This window comes from Hemibagrus wyckioides, linkage group LG08 (assembly GCF_019097595.1).
Source record: "Hemibagrus wyckioides isolate EC202008001 linkage group LG08, SWU_Hwy_1.0, whole genome shotgun sequence".
Classification (NCBI taxonomy): domain Eukaryota; kingdom Metazoa; phylum Chordata; class Actinopteri; order Siluriformes; family Bagridae; genus Hemibagrus; species Hemibagrus wyckioides.
In genome coordinates, this window is record NC_080717.1 from 27147433 (window position 1) to 27162941 (window position 15509).

Consider the following 15509-nt stretch of genomic DNA (forward strand, 5'->3'; position numbering starts at 1 on the left):
CAGTGATTAGAGAAGAGTCTTTCAGAGGGAGCACACACACAGTCCCCGGTCTTGTTTTCATTGGATTGTATCATGTTAGGACTGCAGGTGATATAATCAAGCAAGGACGTCTCATTCAGTAAATACTATCTCATCCTTGTGTCCTCAGAGAGGGACAACTAAAGGACACCAGAAAATAAAATAATGAAACACAATCCAAAAACATGAGCAGAACAGGAAATAATCTGTGATGCTCCCCAGAAGGAAATTCAATCTCTTTCTTCTTCTATAGGAACAACAGCATTCTGCTGTGGATGTAGTAGGAATGGTTTCAAGATAAACAGAGAAACAGCCTCAGAACATCTTTATACCTTTGAATTTATGCAATCATGTTGCAGCAGAAATGTGCATAAAATTATAAGCATTAGCTTCAGTTAATGTTTGCATCAAGCATCAGATTGGGGAAAGTGACAAAATCAGTGACTTTGATTGGAGCATGGTGGTTGATAACAGATGGGCAGATGAGTATTTTAGAAATCTCCTGGAATTTTTATGCTCCTGGAATCTTACACAGAATAGTGGGGGAGAATAGTGGCAGAAGTTCTCTGGGTGGAAACAGCCTGCTGATGAGAGAACTCAGAAAAGACCAGACAGAGCTGACAGAAAGTCTACAATACCTTTAACCAAAGAGCTACACTTTACAACCCTGGTGAGCTGAAAACCATCTCAAACAGCACAACACTCACAATGTCAAACCTTGGGCCAAAATCAGGAATCTGAGGCTACAGTGGGCACAGACTCACCGAAGCTGAGCAGATGGATAACAGAAAAACATCAACTAGTCTTCAGGTTGGTGAGGAAACATGCTAAATATAATCACTGTGTGATCTGGACAATTAAATTGATAAGTGGGATTTTTGCATATTTTGGGTGGATGCCAGATGGTGGTGAGAAGCAATTTGATTTTTCGTTATGTAAGACTATGATACCAATTAGCTGTTTAATCCTGTTTCCCCTCATCGAAGCTGGTAACGAGTAAACTGCAAATATACAAGCAATGCATTTGTTAGACACCCACATAGTTGTATAAAATATTTCAGCTATGCATATGTATAGAAGCATCTGTAGTTATGTAATGGCACAATTTTTGTCTTGTTTATAAAAGTTATTATGGTACAATACTGACATTCCTTTGGCAAAGTTTTAAGCTCATATGTTGCTTCTTTCAAGGCTGTTTGCACTGCTGCTTTGTTGCAGAAGCCTCAGGACAATGACATAAAACTAGGAGAAGATGCAGTAGGGCAAAGTATTTCTATTTCCCATCATTAGACACCCTGGACCTTTAGGTCTTTAGTCTTTGTTTGAAGACAGACGGGGATTCGGTTATTCAGACAGCCAGGGGAAGTTCATAAGTTCAGGGGAGGTAATAAGGTAACTCCTGAGAAGTTAAACAGTGCTACAGTTGGATTAGAGATTCAGTAAAACATTGTATAGAATTAAGTGCAAATCAGATTTAGACTATTAAAATAATCCATTTGTAATCCTGCAGGATTTAAATATGTAGTTCATGGTGCATTGAAATTACAGGATTTACATAATGTTGCATTTTTTGTTGTTTTTTTTATGTTACAACAAATAGTTTTTATCAATTACGTTAAAAAGTTATTAGTTACATGTTGGGATAGTTACTGTGTTAATAGATATTATCAAAGTTGATGCACATGTAATTTAATGAAATACTCTTCTGTAATTTACAACTTTAACCAGCGCTTAAAAACTGAAAAATGTAGATACACTGGAGCTTCATGTAAAGGTTTAGCATTACTACACAAGTAACAGTGGCTAGCAGCGAATTTGTGGGTTATCTAGCTACACTATATTGCCAAAAGTTTTGGGACACCCCTCCAAATCATTGAGTTCAGGGGTTGTTTTTCAGGGGTTGGGCTCGGCCCCTTAGTTCCAGTGAAAGGAACTCTTAATGCTTCAGCTTCATACCAAGATATTTTGGACAATTTCATGCTTTGTGGGAACAGTTTGGGGATGACCCCTTCCTGTTCCAACATGACTGTACACCAGTGACCAAAGCAAGGTCCATAAAGACATGGATTGGTGTGGAGAAACTTGACTGGTCTGCACAGTCCTGATGAATTAAAGTGGAGACTGTGAGCCAGACCTTCTCGCCCATCATCAGTGTCTGACCTCACAAATGCACAAAGGAATGGTCAAAAATTTCCATAAACACACTCCTAAACCTTGTGGAAAGCCTTCCCAGAAGAATTGAAGCTGTTTTTAGCTGCAAAGGGCGGGACAACTCCATATTACATTCATGTGCATGTAAAGGCAGACGTCCCAATACTTTTGGCAATATAGTGTGCACAATTTCTTATTCATAATTTCATGAATTTTCATATCATGATTTATTTATTTTCCTAGTCTCGTGTCCGAAGACGTGGTTCCGATGTGCAGTAATGACGATCAGCACCTTTGCTATTGCACTTCTTATGTATTTTCATACAGAATGATTTAACACTGTAAAATCTGATACCATAAGAACAAAATTACACAAAATAGAGGCCATGCACTGCACTCAAAAACATCAAGAAGTTATTACAATGTGTTATACAGATACAGAAAACATGTCAAAAATACTTACCTCTCAAATAGAGTTTAAACAAAACTGTAACCTTGTTAGGAATTTTTTCTTAAAACTGAAGCCTACACACACGGTCACGTTGACATGCAGTAGAACAGACACGCACCCTTTCCCCGGGAGAAAAAGTCCAGTGTTTTTTTGTTTTTTTGTTTGCCTGCACCTTCTTATCACGTTTTGAGTGACCTTTAGCCAAGATGTCTCACTCTCCCACCATTTTTCTTCGAACGCTGGGAGCTGCGATCAGATGGAGGTTTCAGGGTGATGGTGGTGTTTTGAGAGAGTTGCAGGAGCCTTGGCTTCCTCCAGGATTTCCTTCACTGCTCCACTGGAAGAGACGAGAGTTAAACAAGTCAGCTTAGGGCTCCTACAACCTGTGTAGACATTTGGACAAGTGAATAATGACATCATTCATGTGAAATTTACTTACGTTTTAGACATTTCACACAACAGGATGTTTCATATATCATGCACGTGACATATTAAGTCACTTCTAATTCTAATTAGCGAATCTTAGCTGCTAAAGTCAAGCTAACTACAGTAAGCTAACTAAGCAAAGAGAATTTTCACAAGTTCATAATTTGATCTTGTTGAATTCTCCATTCGAATTTATCTGAAGGTGTTGAATAATTTCTTTTAAATTAATATAATGTTTGACATAACCATGCATTTGTTACAATTTTTCTATAGTCACAGAAAGGTTGATACAGTGATATGTTCTGTAAGGAAATGTTTATTTATCATGTATGGAAGGAGTCTGTTTGTTTGGTATGTTAAGATTGAAGTCAGTACATTCACGTGTGTTTGTTCTAGTTATGACTTTCCCCCCATCCTTTTCATGTTCAGTGATATTGTGGCGTATCTACAGTATATCGCCTGTTCCTGACTTCAAGATAATCGCTTGTTTCTTGAAAGGTGGCTTAGTGGCTAGCATGTTTCCTCGCACCTTCAGGGTTGGGGGTTTGATTCCTGCCTTCCTGTGTAGTGGAGTTTGCAAGTTTTCTATGGGCTTGGGGTGTGCTCCGGGTTCTCCGGTTACCTCCACCGCTCCAAAGACAGTGCGTTATAGGCTGACTGGCATGGCAGTGTGTGAATAGGTGAGTGTGAGTGATGAGTGTGATTGTGCCCTGCCTTGTGCACTGAGTCCCCTGGAATAGGCTCCAGGTTTCCAGCCACCAAGTGTAAGATAAGCAGATAGATGGACTCTTAAAATCATCATTAATTCATTAGTGTAATCAGTGTCCTGTGTCATTAATCTTCATTAAGTCTCCATTCTTTAATTAAACCCTTTGTGCATTTTTGTCCAGTGTTTTGTGCCTTGACATAGTTTTCAGGAACGGTAGCCTCTGAGGTTTCTGTTGTTTTCTCACTAGCATGACAAGCTGCATATTTTTGTCTTATTAACTTGCGTTAGTTAACTATTTTTTCCCACTCCACTCCACAGCGGTGGTTAATATGAAAGTAGACACTCAGGACTTTGTAGTGTTTCATAAGTATTTCTGTTCTTCCCTAGTCTACTAGGTGTGATATATTCATAGAAAATATCCAAAAAGGTTATTTTTTTCCACACAAATGTCTATATTTTTTAAAGTAAATGTTGATATTAAACCCCTCTCTGAGATGCTCCAAGTGCTTGTTCATATAAAAAGCAGCTAGAGATTTGATCTTCAACCAGTAAAATTCTGTGTAAGGTTCTCCAACAGAGGGAAAAACACATGTCTAAAACACACTGAAAGCCAACAGACTTGTTTTAGATCAGACTCACAGCCTGAACGTCATTCATTTGTTTATACTGATTGAAAATGTTTCCTATAACATGCCTCTTTGTGTTTAGAGGGCCGTTTGAACGCCATATATACAGGGGTTGGACAATGAAACTGAAACACTGGCCAATTTAGTGTTGGAGGTTTCATGGCTAAATTTGACCAGCCTGGTGGCCAATCTTCAATGATTGCACATTCCACCAGTAAGAGCAGAGTGTGAAGGTTTAATTAGCAGAGTAACAGCACAGTTTTACTTAAAATATTGCAATGCACACAACATTATGGGCGACATATCAGAGTTCAAATGAGGACAAATTGATAGTGCACGTCTCGCTGGCGCATCTGTGACTAAGACAGCAAGTCTTTGTGATGTATCAAGAGCCACGGTATCCAGGGTAATGTCAGCATACCACCAAGAAGAACGAACCACATCCAACAGGAGTAACTGTGGACGCAAGAGGAAGCTGTCTGAAAGGGATGTCCAGGTGCTAACCCGGATTGTATCCAAAAAACATAAAACCACAGCTGCCCAACTCACTGCAGAATTAAATGTGCACCTCAACTCTCCTGTTTCCACCAAAACTGTCCGTCGGGAGCTCCACAGGGTCAATGTACATGGCCGGGCTGCTATAGCCAAACCTTTGGTCACTTGTGCCAATGCCAAACGTCAGTTTCAATGGTGCCAGCAGCGAAAATCTTGGGCTGTGGACAATGTGAAACATGTATTATTCTCTGATGAGTCCACCTTCACTGTCTTTCCCACATCCGGGAGAGTTACGGTGTGGAGAAGCCCCAAAGAAGCGTACCACCCAGACTGTTGCATGCCCAGAGTGAAGCATGGGGGTGGATCAGTGATGGTTTGGGCTGCAATATCATGGCATTCCCTAGGTCCAATACTTGTGCTAGATGGGCGCGTCACTGCCAAGGACTACCGAACCATTCTGGAGGACCATGTGCACCCAATGGTTCAAACATTGTATCCTGAAGGCGGTGCCGTGTATCAGGATGATAATGCACCAATACACACAGCAAGACTGGTGACAGAGTGGTTTGATGAACAAGAAAGTGAAGTTGAACATCTCCCATGGCCTGCACAGTCACCAGATCTAAATATTATTGAGCCACTTTGGGGTGTTTTGGAGGAGCGAGTCAGGAAACGTTTTCCTCCACCAGCATCATGTAGTGACCTGGTCACTACTCTGCAAGAAGAATGGCTCAAAATCCCTCTGGCCACTGTGCAGGACTTGTATCTGTCATTCCCAAGACGAACTGATGCTGTATTGGCCGCAAAAGGAGGCCCTACACCATACTAATGAATTATTGTGGTCTAAAACCAGGCGTTTCAGTTTCATTGTCCAAACCCTGTATATACACTATATTGCCAAAAGTATTCGCTCACCCATCCAAATAATCAGAATCAGGTGTTCCAATCACTTCCATGGCCACAGGTGTATAAAATCAAGCACCTAGGCATGCAGACTGTTTTTACAAACATTTGTGAAAGAATGGGTCGCTCTCAGGAGCTCAGTGAATTCCAGAGTGGAACTGTGATAGGATGCCACCTGTGCAACAAATCCAGTCGTGAAATTTCCTCGCTCCTAAATATTCCACAGTCAACTGTCAGCTGTATTATAAGAACGTGGAAGTGTTTGGGAACGACAGCAACTCAGCCACGAAGTGGTAGGCCACGTAAACTGACGGAGCGGGGTCAGCGGATGCTGAGGTGCATAGTGCGAAGAGGTCACCAACGTTCTGCAGAGTCAATCGCTACAGACCTCCAAACTTCATGTGGCCTTCAGATTAGCTCAAGAACAGTGCGCAGAGAGCTTCATGGAATGGGTTTCCATGGCCGAGCAGCTGCATCCAAGCCATACATCACCAAGTGCAATGCAAAGCGTCGGATGCAGTGGTGTAAAGCACGCCGCCACTGGACTCTAGAGCAGTGGAGACGCGTTCTCTGGAGTGATGAATCGCGCTTCTCCATCTGGCAATCTGATGGACGAGTCTGGGTTTGGCGGTTGCCAGGAGAACGGTACTTGTCTGACTGCATTGTGCCAAGTGTAAAGTTTGGTGGAGGAGGGATTATGGTGTGGGGTTGTTTTTCAGGAGCTGGGCTTGGCCCCTTAGTTCCAGTGAAAGGAACTCTGAATGCTTCAGCATACCAAGACATTTTGGACAATTCCATGCTCCCAACTTTGTGGGAACAGTTTGGAGCTGGCCCCTTCCTCTTCCAACATGACTGTGCACCAGTGCACAAAGCAAGGTCCATAAAGACATGGATGACAGTCAGGTGTGGATGAACTTGACTGAGTCCTGACCTCAACCCGATAGAACACCTTTGGGCCAGGCCTTCTCGTCCAACATCAGTGCCTGACCTCACAAATGTGCTTCTGGAAGAACGGTCAAAAATTCCCATAAACACACTCCTAAACCTTGTGTACAGCCTTCCCAGAAGAGTTGAAGCTGTTATAGCTGCAAAGGGTGGACCGACGTCATATTGAACCCTATGGATTAGGAATGGGATGTCACTTAAGTTCATATGCGAGTCAAGGCAGGTGAGCGAATACTTTTGGCAATATAGTGTATCTTTGAATTAATATATAGACTAAAACCATCACTGGTTATTAAGCCTAATCAGATCCTTGTACTCCTCTGCACCGGATCTTAAAAGACTCTGACTCAACACACCAAAGAGAACATTGCGTCTTTGCAATATAATTATAAGCTCAGCACTTTAACTAAATTTTTTGGAAATTACCCTCCTGGTGCTGAGATCTTCAGCAGGTTGGTATTTCAACTCTGATCCTAAATTGTCTGTCGCCCTCGTGGGTGACGCCTGTGATAGCCTCTACCTCAAAACCTCAGATTTCTTCTCTCATCCAATCACATATCATCTCTTTTTGAATTTCCCTCCTTTTTCCCAGCTTGGCTCGGTCATTCTTGGCTGTGCTCTGGTTATATGAATAGAGCTCGAACAGAGGTTATAATAAAATCCCTTTTATGAGCCGAAGAAAGCTGAGGTGCAGAGTATTTAACCTTGGCTGGCGGAGCTGAGGAATTGAATTATCGAGGAACACAGTCTGAGGGTACGAGAGGTCAGCGGCACATGGCTAAAATTTCCAGAACAGGGCTGTGTGAAAAGCCTTGAAGAGGAAAGATATGTCAGAGATTTGAAGCAATATCATCGTCTATGGCTGTAGGTCCAGGAGAGGAAAACTGGTCATTTTTGTGGGGGAAAATTGGGAGGGATGGTGTCACTGTTAGTCATTCAGAGTGATACTAACCAATCGTATGTGTCTGTGAGCTCATGTATGCGGAAGAGGGCAATTAGCACTTGATGCCACGTGTTTAGCTGCTAATCCAGAGCAGCAGCAGCTCAAAAACATTCATGTTTTCATGTGTCTTGGAATAAGCGTGGTTAAAAAAAATAAAAATAAAATTGTCAATAGAATTACAGCGTCCTCCAAAACCACTGAAGCATGCTAACTAGTCTGTGTTAGCTAGCTTAGTTATCATGAAGCGAATTAGCTTTACAAAATAGAATGTGTAAAATAAATATTTATGGTGTGGTAGAGATTTGAATCCTTTCCAAATGCATGTTGTTTTCACAGACTGCACGATCCTGCTTCTGGAAAGATCTCTCTGTCTCTGTCTTCTGTAAAAGTAAGCGCAGAAAGAAGCACAGGTAATGTACATACTGTATATCCAATCTGAACTGACATGTTGGTAAAGATTAGATTACAGAACTTCCTGTGGGAAAAGATCTTTTTTTAGTATGGAGACATCTCCAGGAAGCGCTGACTCTTTTCTATCGTCTTTGAAAGTGTATGGAAGCCAAATATTGTCTGAGTTTAATGCAGAACATTAATATTTAGATGACATTTTAAAAGGAGAAGCTACACATAAGGCATTGGCTACATACACAAATAAATATGGATAACTAAATAATAAGGATCAAATGCAATCTACATGGCAACAAGCCTTACAATACCAGGAGGTTATAATAGGTCAAAGGTCAAATTGTATTAACCCTTTATACCAGAACATTTATGGTCCAATTCGCCAAAATGGACTTATGGGACATTTCCAATCAGTGTAAATAAATGAATGATGTTCAGGCTGTGAGTCTGGTATATAATGAGTCTGTTGGCTTTCAGTGTGTTTTAGTTTTCCCTCTTTTGGAGAACCATACACAGAATTTTACTTGTTGAAGATCAAATTTGAGCTGCTTTTTAGATGAATAAGCACTCGGAGCATCTCAGAGAGCAGAGATGGGTTTGATATCAACATTTACTTTGAAGATACAAACATTTGTGTGGAAAAAAACTAACAGTTTTTGTTTTTTTTGGAACGTTTTTGTGAATATTTCACCCCTAGTATGATAAAACAGAAAGCTTATGAGCTTCATATTAACCACCACTGTGAAGTGGGACATGCCAAAGACATTCAATGCTGAACATGAGCAGGAGCAAATTTTATTTTTTGGCTTCTGGTTAAAAGAGATAAAGCTAAATGTTGAACCTGGTATGAATAGACCTTATGGTGTAATGATCACCTGTAAAGAAAACCACATTTCTGCGTTGTATCCAGAGATCACTTAACCCCCTACGAATCGATCGTAATTACTACAGACGTCCTCCGTCAACGTTACTTAACAGACATGCATCCGGAAATCCGATTCCCATCTGAACATCACTACACGCACAGCGGAATGCAGAATCAGCTTTCTATTATACCTGAGAAAACCTTCATAGCACGTTTGATTTACTTTGGAGTAACCGAAGCTGAAAGTTTGTATTGCGAAACGAATTTTCCCATCAGAAATAATGTAAATGCAGATAATCCGTTCCAGCCGCCCAAAAATATGACCAATATGTCCATAATGCAGAATCTCAGTGGAAGCAGTAGGACATGTGGATATCTTTCACTTCCTGTTTAATGAATACTGAGACTCTGGACATGCTACTCTTTTGGTATACCGCTTTGGTGTTGTTTATGGTCTTAGCAGAATAGCTAACTTCCTTGCTAAAGATTGGACGAATCTCCAAGAGATTAGACGGGTCTAATATGCAGATGGTCCCACATATTTCAGTCTAATCTCAAGGTACAATCCCATAACTGTTTTCTAATTTGGGCCAGTTTAATTATGTATAAGTACAGGAATTATGAATTATTAGCGCCTTTCCACTGGAGACATCTAGCCAAAATAGCCCAAGCAATATAAAACTTCTAGCCTTCCTGGATCATCCTGGTCTTATCAGTTTCCTTGCACCATAAAGAATCTGCTTTAGCTAGCAGTCTTACAAAGGGACATCAATCTAGTGCATTAATTAGAATATTAGGCCATACCCAGAAACTCATCTGAGGTTTAGTGTTTCATCAGATTTCACGTTATTATCTTATTATATGCTACATTCCGGCTTTGCCAGATGTAGAAAGTTATCCAAATCCTCTATATTTTTGACATGAACAGTCAGATGTTATTGATTAGTATTGCAGCCTGTTTTTTTTTTTTTCATATCTTCTGAAGCGTGTCCAGTCAGGTGAAGTCATTTTTTTCTTTCGAGAGCACATCTGATGAAACAGCAGATGTTTACACCAGATGGGAGCTTAAATGAATTCAGGCTGAAAAATAGCTCAAAAAATAAAATAAATAAAAGAAAGCACAAGAGACTTCACACAAGCACACTGAGGCAGTACACAAGCTGGAAAATGTAAAAAAAAAAAAAGAAAAGCTACATTTAATAAAAAACACTGTACTATGCATGTGTATGTGTTAAAACATAACAGAATTCATGTAGACTCCTAGACTACTGGTTCTTAGGGATTATTATCTCATTTTATCCCTAAGACACGTGATGCTGGAAAACCTATAACACACTTGGAGGAAAAAGGAGGAGGATATCTGCTGTCTTCCACATACATGAACTCAAAGATACACTATGTTGCCAAAAGTTTTGGGACATCTTCCTTTCACTAGAACTAAGGGGCCGAGTCCAACCCCTGAAAAACAACACCTGCATTCAATGATTTGGAGGGGTATCCCAAAACTTTTAGCAATATAGTGTACCTACAAATGACTAGACGCTTTGATTGACAGAAGACATGTAATGCAGAATTCTTTAGAATTCATCCGAGACGCATAGAAAGTCATTATGCTACCACATAGGGGAATGTGATAGCTCAGTGGTTAAGGTGTTGGACTTCTGATCTGAAGGCTGTCAGTTTGAATTCCAGGTCCAACAAGCTGCCCCTGCTGGATCCTTGAGCAAGGCCCTTAACCCTCAATTGCTCAGTTGTATAAAATGAGATAAATTGTAAGTTACTCTGGATAAGAGTGTCTACCTAATGCTGGAAATTCACATCATTACATGACAATATTCAAAATCCTGATCACAGAAGTCTAAGGGTTTGGTCCTGACAGCTTCCAGTTAAATGTTTTAATATAAAATCACAGGTTGTTTTTCGCAAGTCGTTACCTCTACGAGCGAGTGCCAGTGGGCGATGGGTTTACGCGGGTAGGTCAGCATCTCGTTCCAGTGATCTCGGCCCAGGCTCTCGGCCATGTTCCCCACTCGACACACGCCGATGATCTCGTTATGGCCGACGCTGTGGAAGAGTGGAGATTTAGTTGCACAGAACTTTGCTTCGCTATAAAGCTAAAAATATGAATGCTGTGAATCATACCTTTACTTAAATCCGTTTATATTATCGTTATTATTGTTAATGGCTTATTTAATCCTCTTATATTATTAACCTGGACTTAAATAGTAGAGCAGCTTAAATACTTCATGCTGTTTCAAACATACTCACAACTTAAAAGCGAAATTCTGAATAGCGAAAGTCTAATTAATTCTGTTGGTAATCAGATACCAGCTGTTAAAAAAAAGTCACACATCAGCATCATCATCAAGGATGAAGAAAAGAGAGAGAAAGAGAGAGAGAGAGAGAGAGAGAAAGAGAGAGAGAGGGAGAGGGTGTCATACTAGTTTAATACATCATATAAATTCGTTAGCTTAATCACGCAGGTTTCTGTCATGGCACTTCAAGCAGGATCATAGGGTTAGTTAGTGGAATTTTTAAAAAAATGTTTCATGACTCAAACAAACCGTACCTAAAATGACAAACAAAGTTAAAAATCGTTGCTTATGTAAAACAAGCTGTCTACAGTTTTTTGAGAATCGATGCTCCCTAGTTTTTACGGTGCATTGTGGGATTTATTGATCAGCTTCCTGACTACTGAACTCGGGAGCTGATCGAGAGCTTCCGCACTTTCACTTCTGGCGTTTTCAATGTTATGGATCTACTTCCTGTTTAGACCCTCGTCTGTTTTTCTTAAGCAGGAGCATGGATTATTATTATTGTGTGTGTGTGTGTGTTTTGAGCTATGTGAAGGACAATGACACGATTTATTTATTTTAAAAAAAACAAAAAAAAAACAGGCGGTTGTTTACATCCTGCCTCTTCAACCCACCACACGACCTCACAACAAAAGACTTCCTGTTTGAAAGTAGAACCTTGGTTCAAACTATCCAAAGAACCCTTCAGGAACCCTGGACGAGTGAAAGCATACACTGTACGGTGTATGAATATTAGTAAATATAGTGTATATGAATAGGAGACCATGTGGTGTAGTATTTGGATGTATGACTCCAACAGCGTGACATCTTGAATGTTGCCATGGAGAATCTGGACCACACACTGAAATGTATCCTCACCATTAATAAAAAAAAAAAAAAAAACCCTGCTTCCTTTAGCCTTTATTGTATTTTCTTTTCAGCGACATGCCAGTAGGAAATATTTAGGCATTCCGGTCATCCTTTCAGGATTTCTCACATAAAGGTCACATGTAAATAAGAATTGTAAAGAATTCTCTAGGAACACAATTGGCCAGGTTTTCATCCGGGAAGGATGCCATCGCTCCTTATTTCTATCGTTACAGAGCCACGGATGGTTTTAAATGCTTCTCCCGCATGCAGAGTTTCCTCAGAAATGCTCTTTAGCGTCCCCAGACATCACAGAGTCCATCTCGTTTGATACGGAGTGTGCAGCTCGGAGCATGTCTTGATTGAGACAGTAATGTGTGTTTGCCAGGGAGCGTTGCGGGGAGGCTGAGTGGCCTTGAGGATGGGAGGATAAGGAAGTTCGCCAGATGATGTCTCATGAAATATTCACTCTTAACCATGCATTGTAGCTAACGCCCACGCCGTTTCCTTCCCCTTTATCGCGGTGTGTATCTCTTCCTTTCGTCCGTTTGAAATCTTAGACTGGAAAAATGTCAATGTTGGTAGATTAACGTACGTGGTTAGATTAAGATCGAACTTTCACTGAAGTACAGTATGTTCAAGAAAAAGGTTAATAACAGCAATTTGGTATAATATTTATTTACTCTTTAAATATAATTTATTTATTATTTTATTTATTACTATTATACACATTTACAAACTTCATTAATTGAAGTAACTTGGACTTGTATCCATATATATGTATATATTTGTAAAATGCTGCATAATTCCTTTTTGGAGTGAAGAATTAATTCGATCAATTAGAATAAATATATTATCATTTATTGTTATGCATTTTTTTTTATGTCTTATCAACTTCACTAGAACTTATTAGCGCTTAACAATGCGATTAATAAGCCTGTTTATTATGGAGCCTGATTTGTGGACGTTCTACAACAGTAAATGTAAATATAAATGGATAAAAATTATAACCAGTTGTTTTAAAATACATAAAAATTATAATCGATAAATTGCTGTGGTATGTAAGCAAATTGCGTTCGCATTTTTTCAAAATTAACGCAGAATTTCCGGTGACTCGTAGATGGAGCTATCATTTTTCTGCAAAAAAAAAAAAGCCGCTGGAAAATCAAGCACTTTTGGCTGCAAAAGTCGCAAAAAACACAAAAATCCTGCGAAGTCCTGGAGGGACGGTTCACTACATATTACATTTTTACAGCAACCAACACTAGCTCTTAGCCTGACCTTCTCCAGCCCATTAGGTCCTATTGATTCCCTTCTACTAAATATCATAAACACAGCTGGACCCTTTGGGATTAGTCAAGTGGTCAGTGGAAAAATCCGAGCAACATCATCTTTATGGATGATACGAATCTGGCGTTGCATGCAGAATAGAGTTCAGAGTGCATTTTTTTCCTACTCCGTAGGAGAAGAAGAGGAGTATATCTGCCACTGCTACTAAATCCTGGGTTTAGCCAAAAGATTTTTTAAATAATACGCCTCCACAGTTCTGGCTTTGACCCTGGGCAGAGCTTTATCGGCTTCTGACTATAAAAAAAAATTGCGTATCGGGTTTCTTACCGATCGTAGTCCATCACTGCTATTAACAGACTTATTTGGTCTATGTTCTCAGGAGGGACGTCGAAAACTATGGCTTCGTTGTAGATGGGGTTCAGGGTATTCCTCTTGGTAGACGTTTTCCGCTTTTTCAGTCTCCGTCCGTCGCACATGAGGGAGACTTTTACGTAAGGGTCTGAAATGTAGCAGAAATATCAAACTGACTTTTTGAATGATCAATAAGTGTTATGTAACATTTTATACAGAAACCCTTCACCTTGAAATTAAAACTTTTCTTGTTTTTTGCTAAAAAGTTCTGGAGAACTATGCAAAGTAGCCAACTTGGCAAACACATATCTAATTTGTCCAACAAGCCAATTAAGAAATGAGTGCAAAAGTTTGCACACCCTTAGAAGAAAATGAAGGTTAATTCACTTTATAGCAACACGACACTAACTGTAGTGTCTTGTTATGTTATGGTAGTTCGATTAGTTTCAAACCTCTCTTTCTGGATTTCATGAATATTATCTAATCAGATTTCTGCCCACTCGCCATTTTTACAACTGCCTTTGTCCTATGTTGTGTCCTCTGGGCAGCTTTTGGATTCTTCCTGCTGTTCTTTCTTGTACTTTCTTGCAAAGTGTCTTACAGTGCATCCTTCAGATTAGCTCTGCGCACTGAGACGGTCGAGTCGAAATGCCGTTTCACGCTGTTTTTCTGTACATTCTGTCTGGCTGCTGGATATGTTCACATTTCTTTTCAACAGTTTGGAGGAAATAAACCAAAGCCATTTCTAATGTAGTGACACGATGGTGAAGCGGATAGCATTACCACCTCACAGCTCCAGTGTCTTACTTGTTGTCTACTATTTCTCCTAATTCAAAAGAGGTAACTCTTTTTCCCAGAATGAGAAAAAATGGAAAAAGCTCCTGTTTGGTTGTGTACATTTACAGCATTGAGTGTCTTTGTCATGTTCCACTCCACAGTGGCAGTTAATGTGAAAGTAGACACTCAAGGATGTTAAGAATTTGTAGTGTTTCAGAAGTATTTCTGTTTCTCTTTAGCCTACTAGGGGTGATATATTCATAGAAAAGTTCCAGATAAACAAAATGGTTCATTTTTTTCCCACAGAAATTTTGTATCTTCAAAGTAAATGTTGATATCAAACCAATTTCTGCTCTCTGGGATGCTCCGAGTGCTTGTTCATCTTAAAAGCAGCTAGAATTTGATCTTTAACCAGTAAAATTCTGTGTAAGGTTCTCCAACAGAGGGAAAAACACACGTCTAAAACACACTGAAAGCCGACAGACTCATTTTAGATCAGACTCACAGCCTGAAAAATCATTCATTTGTTTAGACTGACTGAAAATGTCCCTTGAGTCGGTTTCCGTTCCACTGGCAGAACGGAACAGCAAGTTTATACAGAAATTAATAATACTATCATGATCTATGGTGTAGGCGTACATTTGTGTGTTGCCATGTTGATAAAAGTAAAACTAAACCAGTTTTCATTACAAAATAAATCTTGGGTGTCATTGAAAATCACGGGTTTATTATAAAGACCATTATGCTAGAGGTTCAGGCTGGATTTTCCTTTATAGATGTTATAATGAAGACTTGGAATACCTGAGGCTCCTGTGATGTCCATGGCTTTCAGGTTTCTGGCTTTGATGATCGTGATGGTCAGTCGGCCCGCGGTCGGAAGGTAGCAGAGCGAAAACATCAGGTCACCCAAGTCCACGTTATCCTGCAACATCATCACAACACACACACGAAAAAATGAACTACTTATAAATTCTAATTTGAGCAACTTATACA

General features: G+C 39.9%; 1 protein-coding gene across 1 annotated transcript in view; it reads right to left on the minus strand.

Annotated features, from left to right (window-relative positions):
• Positions 1–407: 407 nt before the first annotated feature.
• syt9b (synaptotagmin IXb) overlaps positions 408–15509 on the minus strand; it is a 54100-nt gene continuing 38998 nt past the window's right edge. Inside the window, exons 4-7 of the mRNA XM_058398086.1 lie at positions 15318–15438; positions 13716–13887; positions 10872–11001; positions 408–2957 (exon numbers count right to left, since the gene is read on the minus strand). Of these exons, the coding sequence (XP_058254069.1) occupies positions 2886–2957; positions 10872–11001; positions 13716–13887; positions 15318–15438 (495 nt within the window). The 3' untranslated portion in view covers positions 408–2885. The remainder of the gene's footprint in view (positions 2958–10871; positions 11002–13715; positions 13888–15317; positions 15439–15509) is intronic.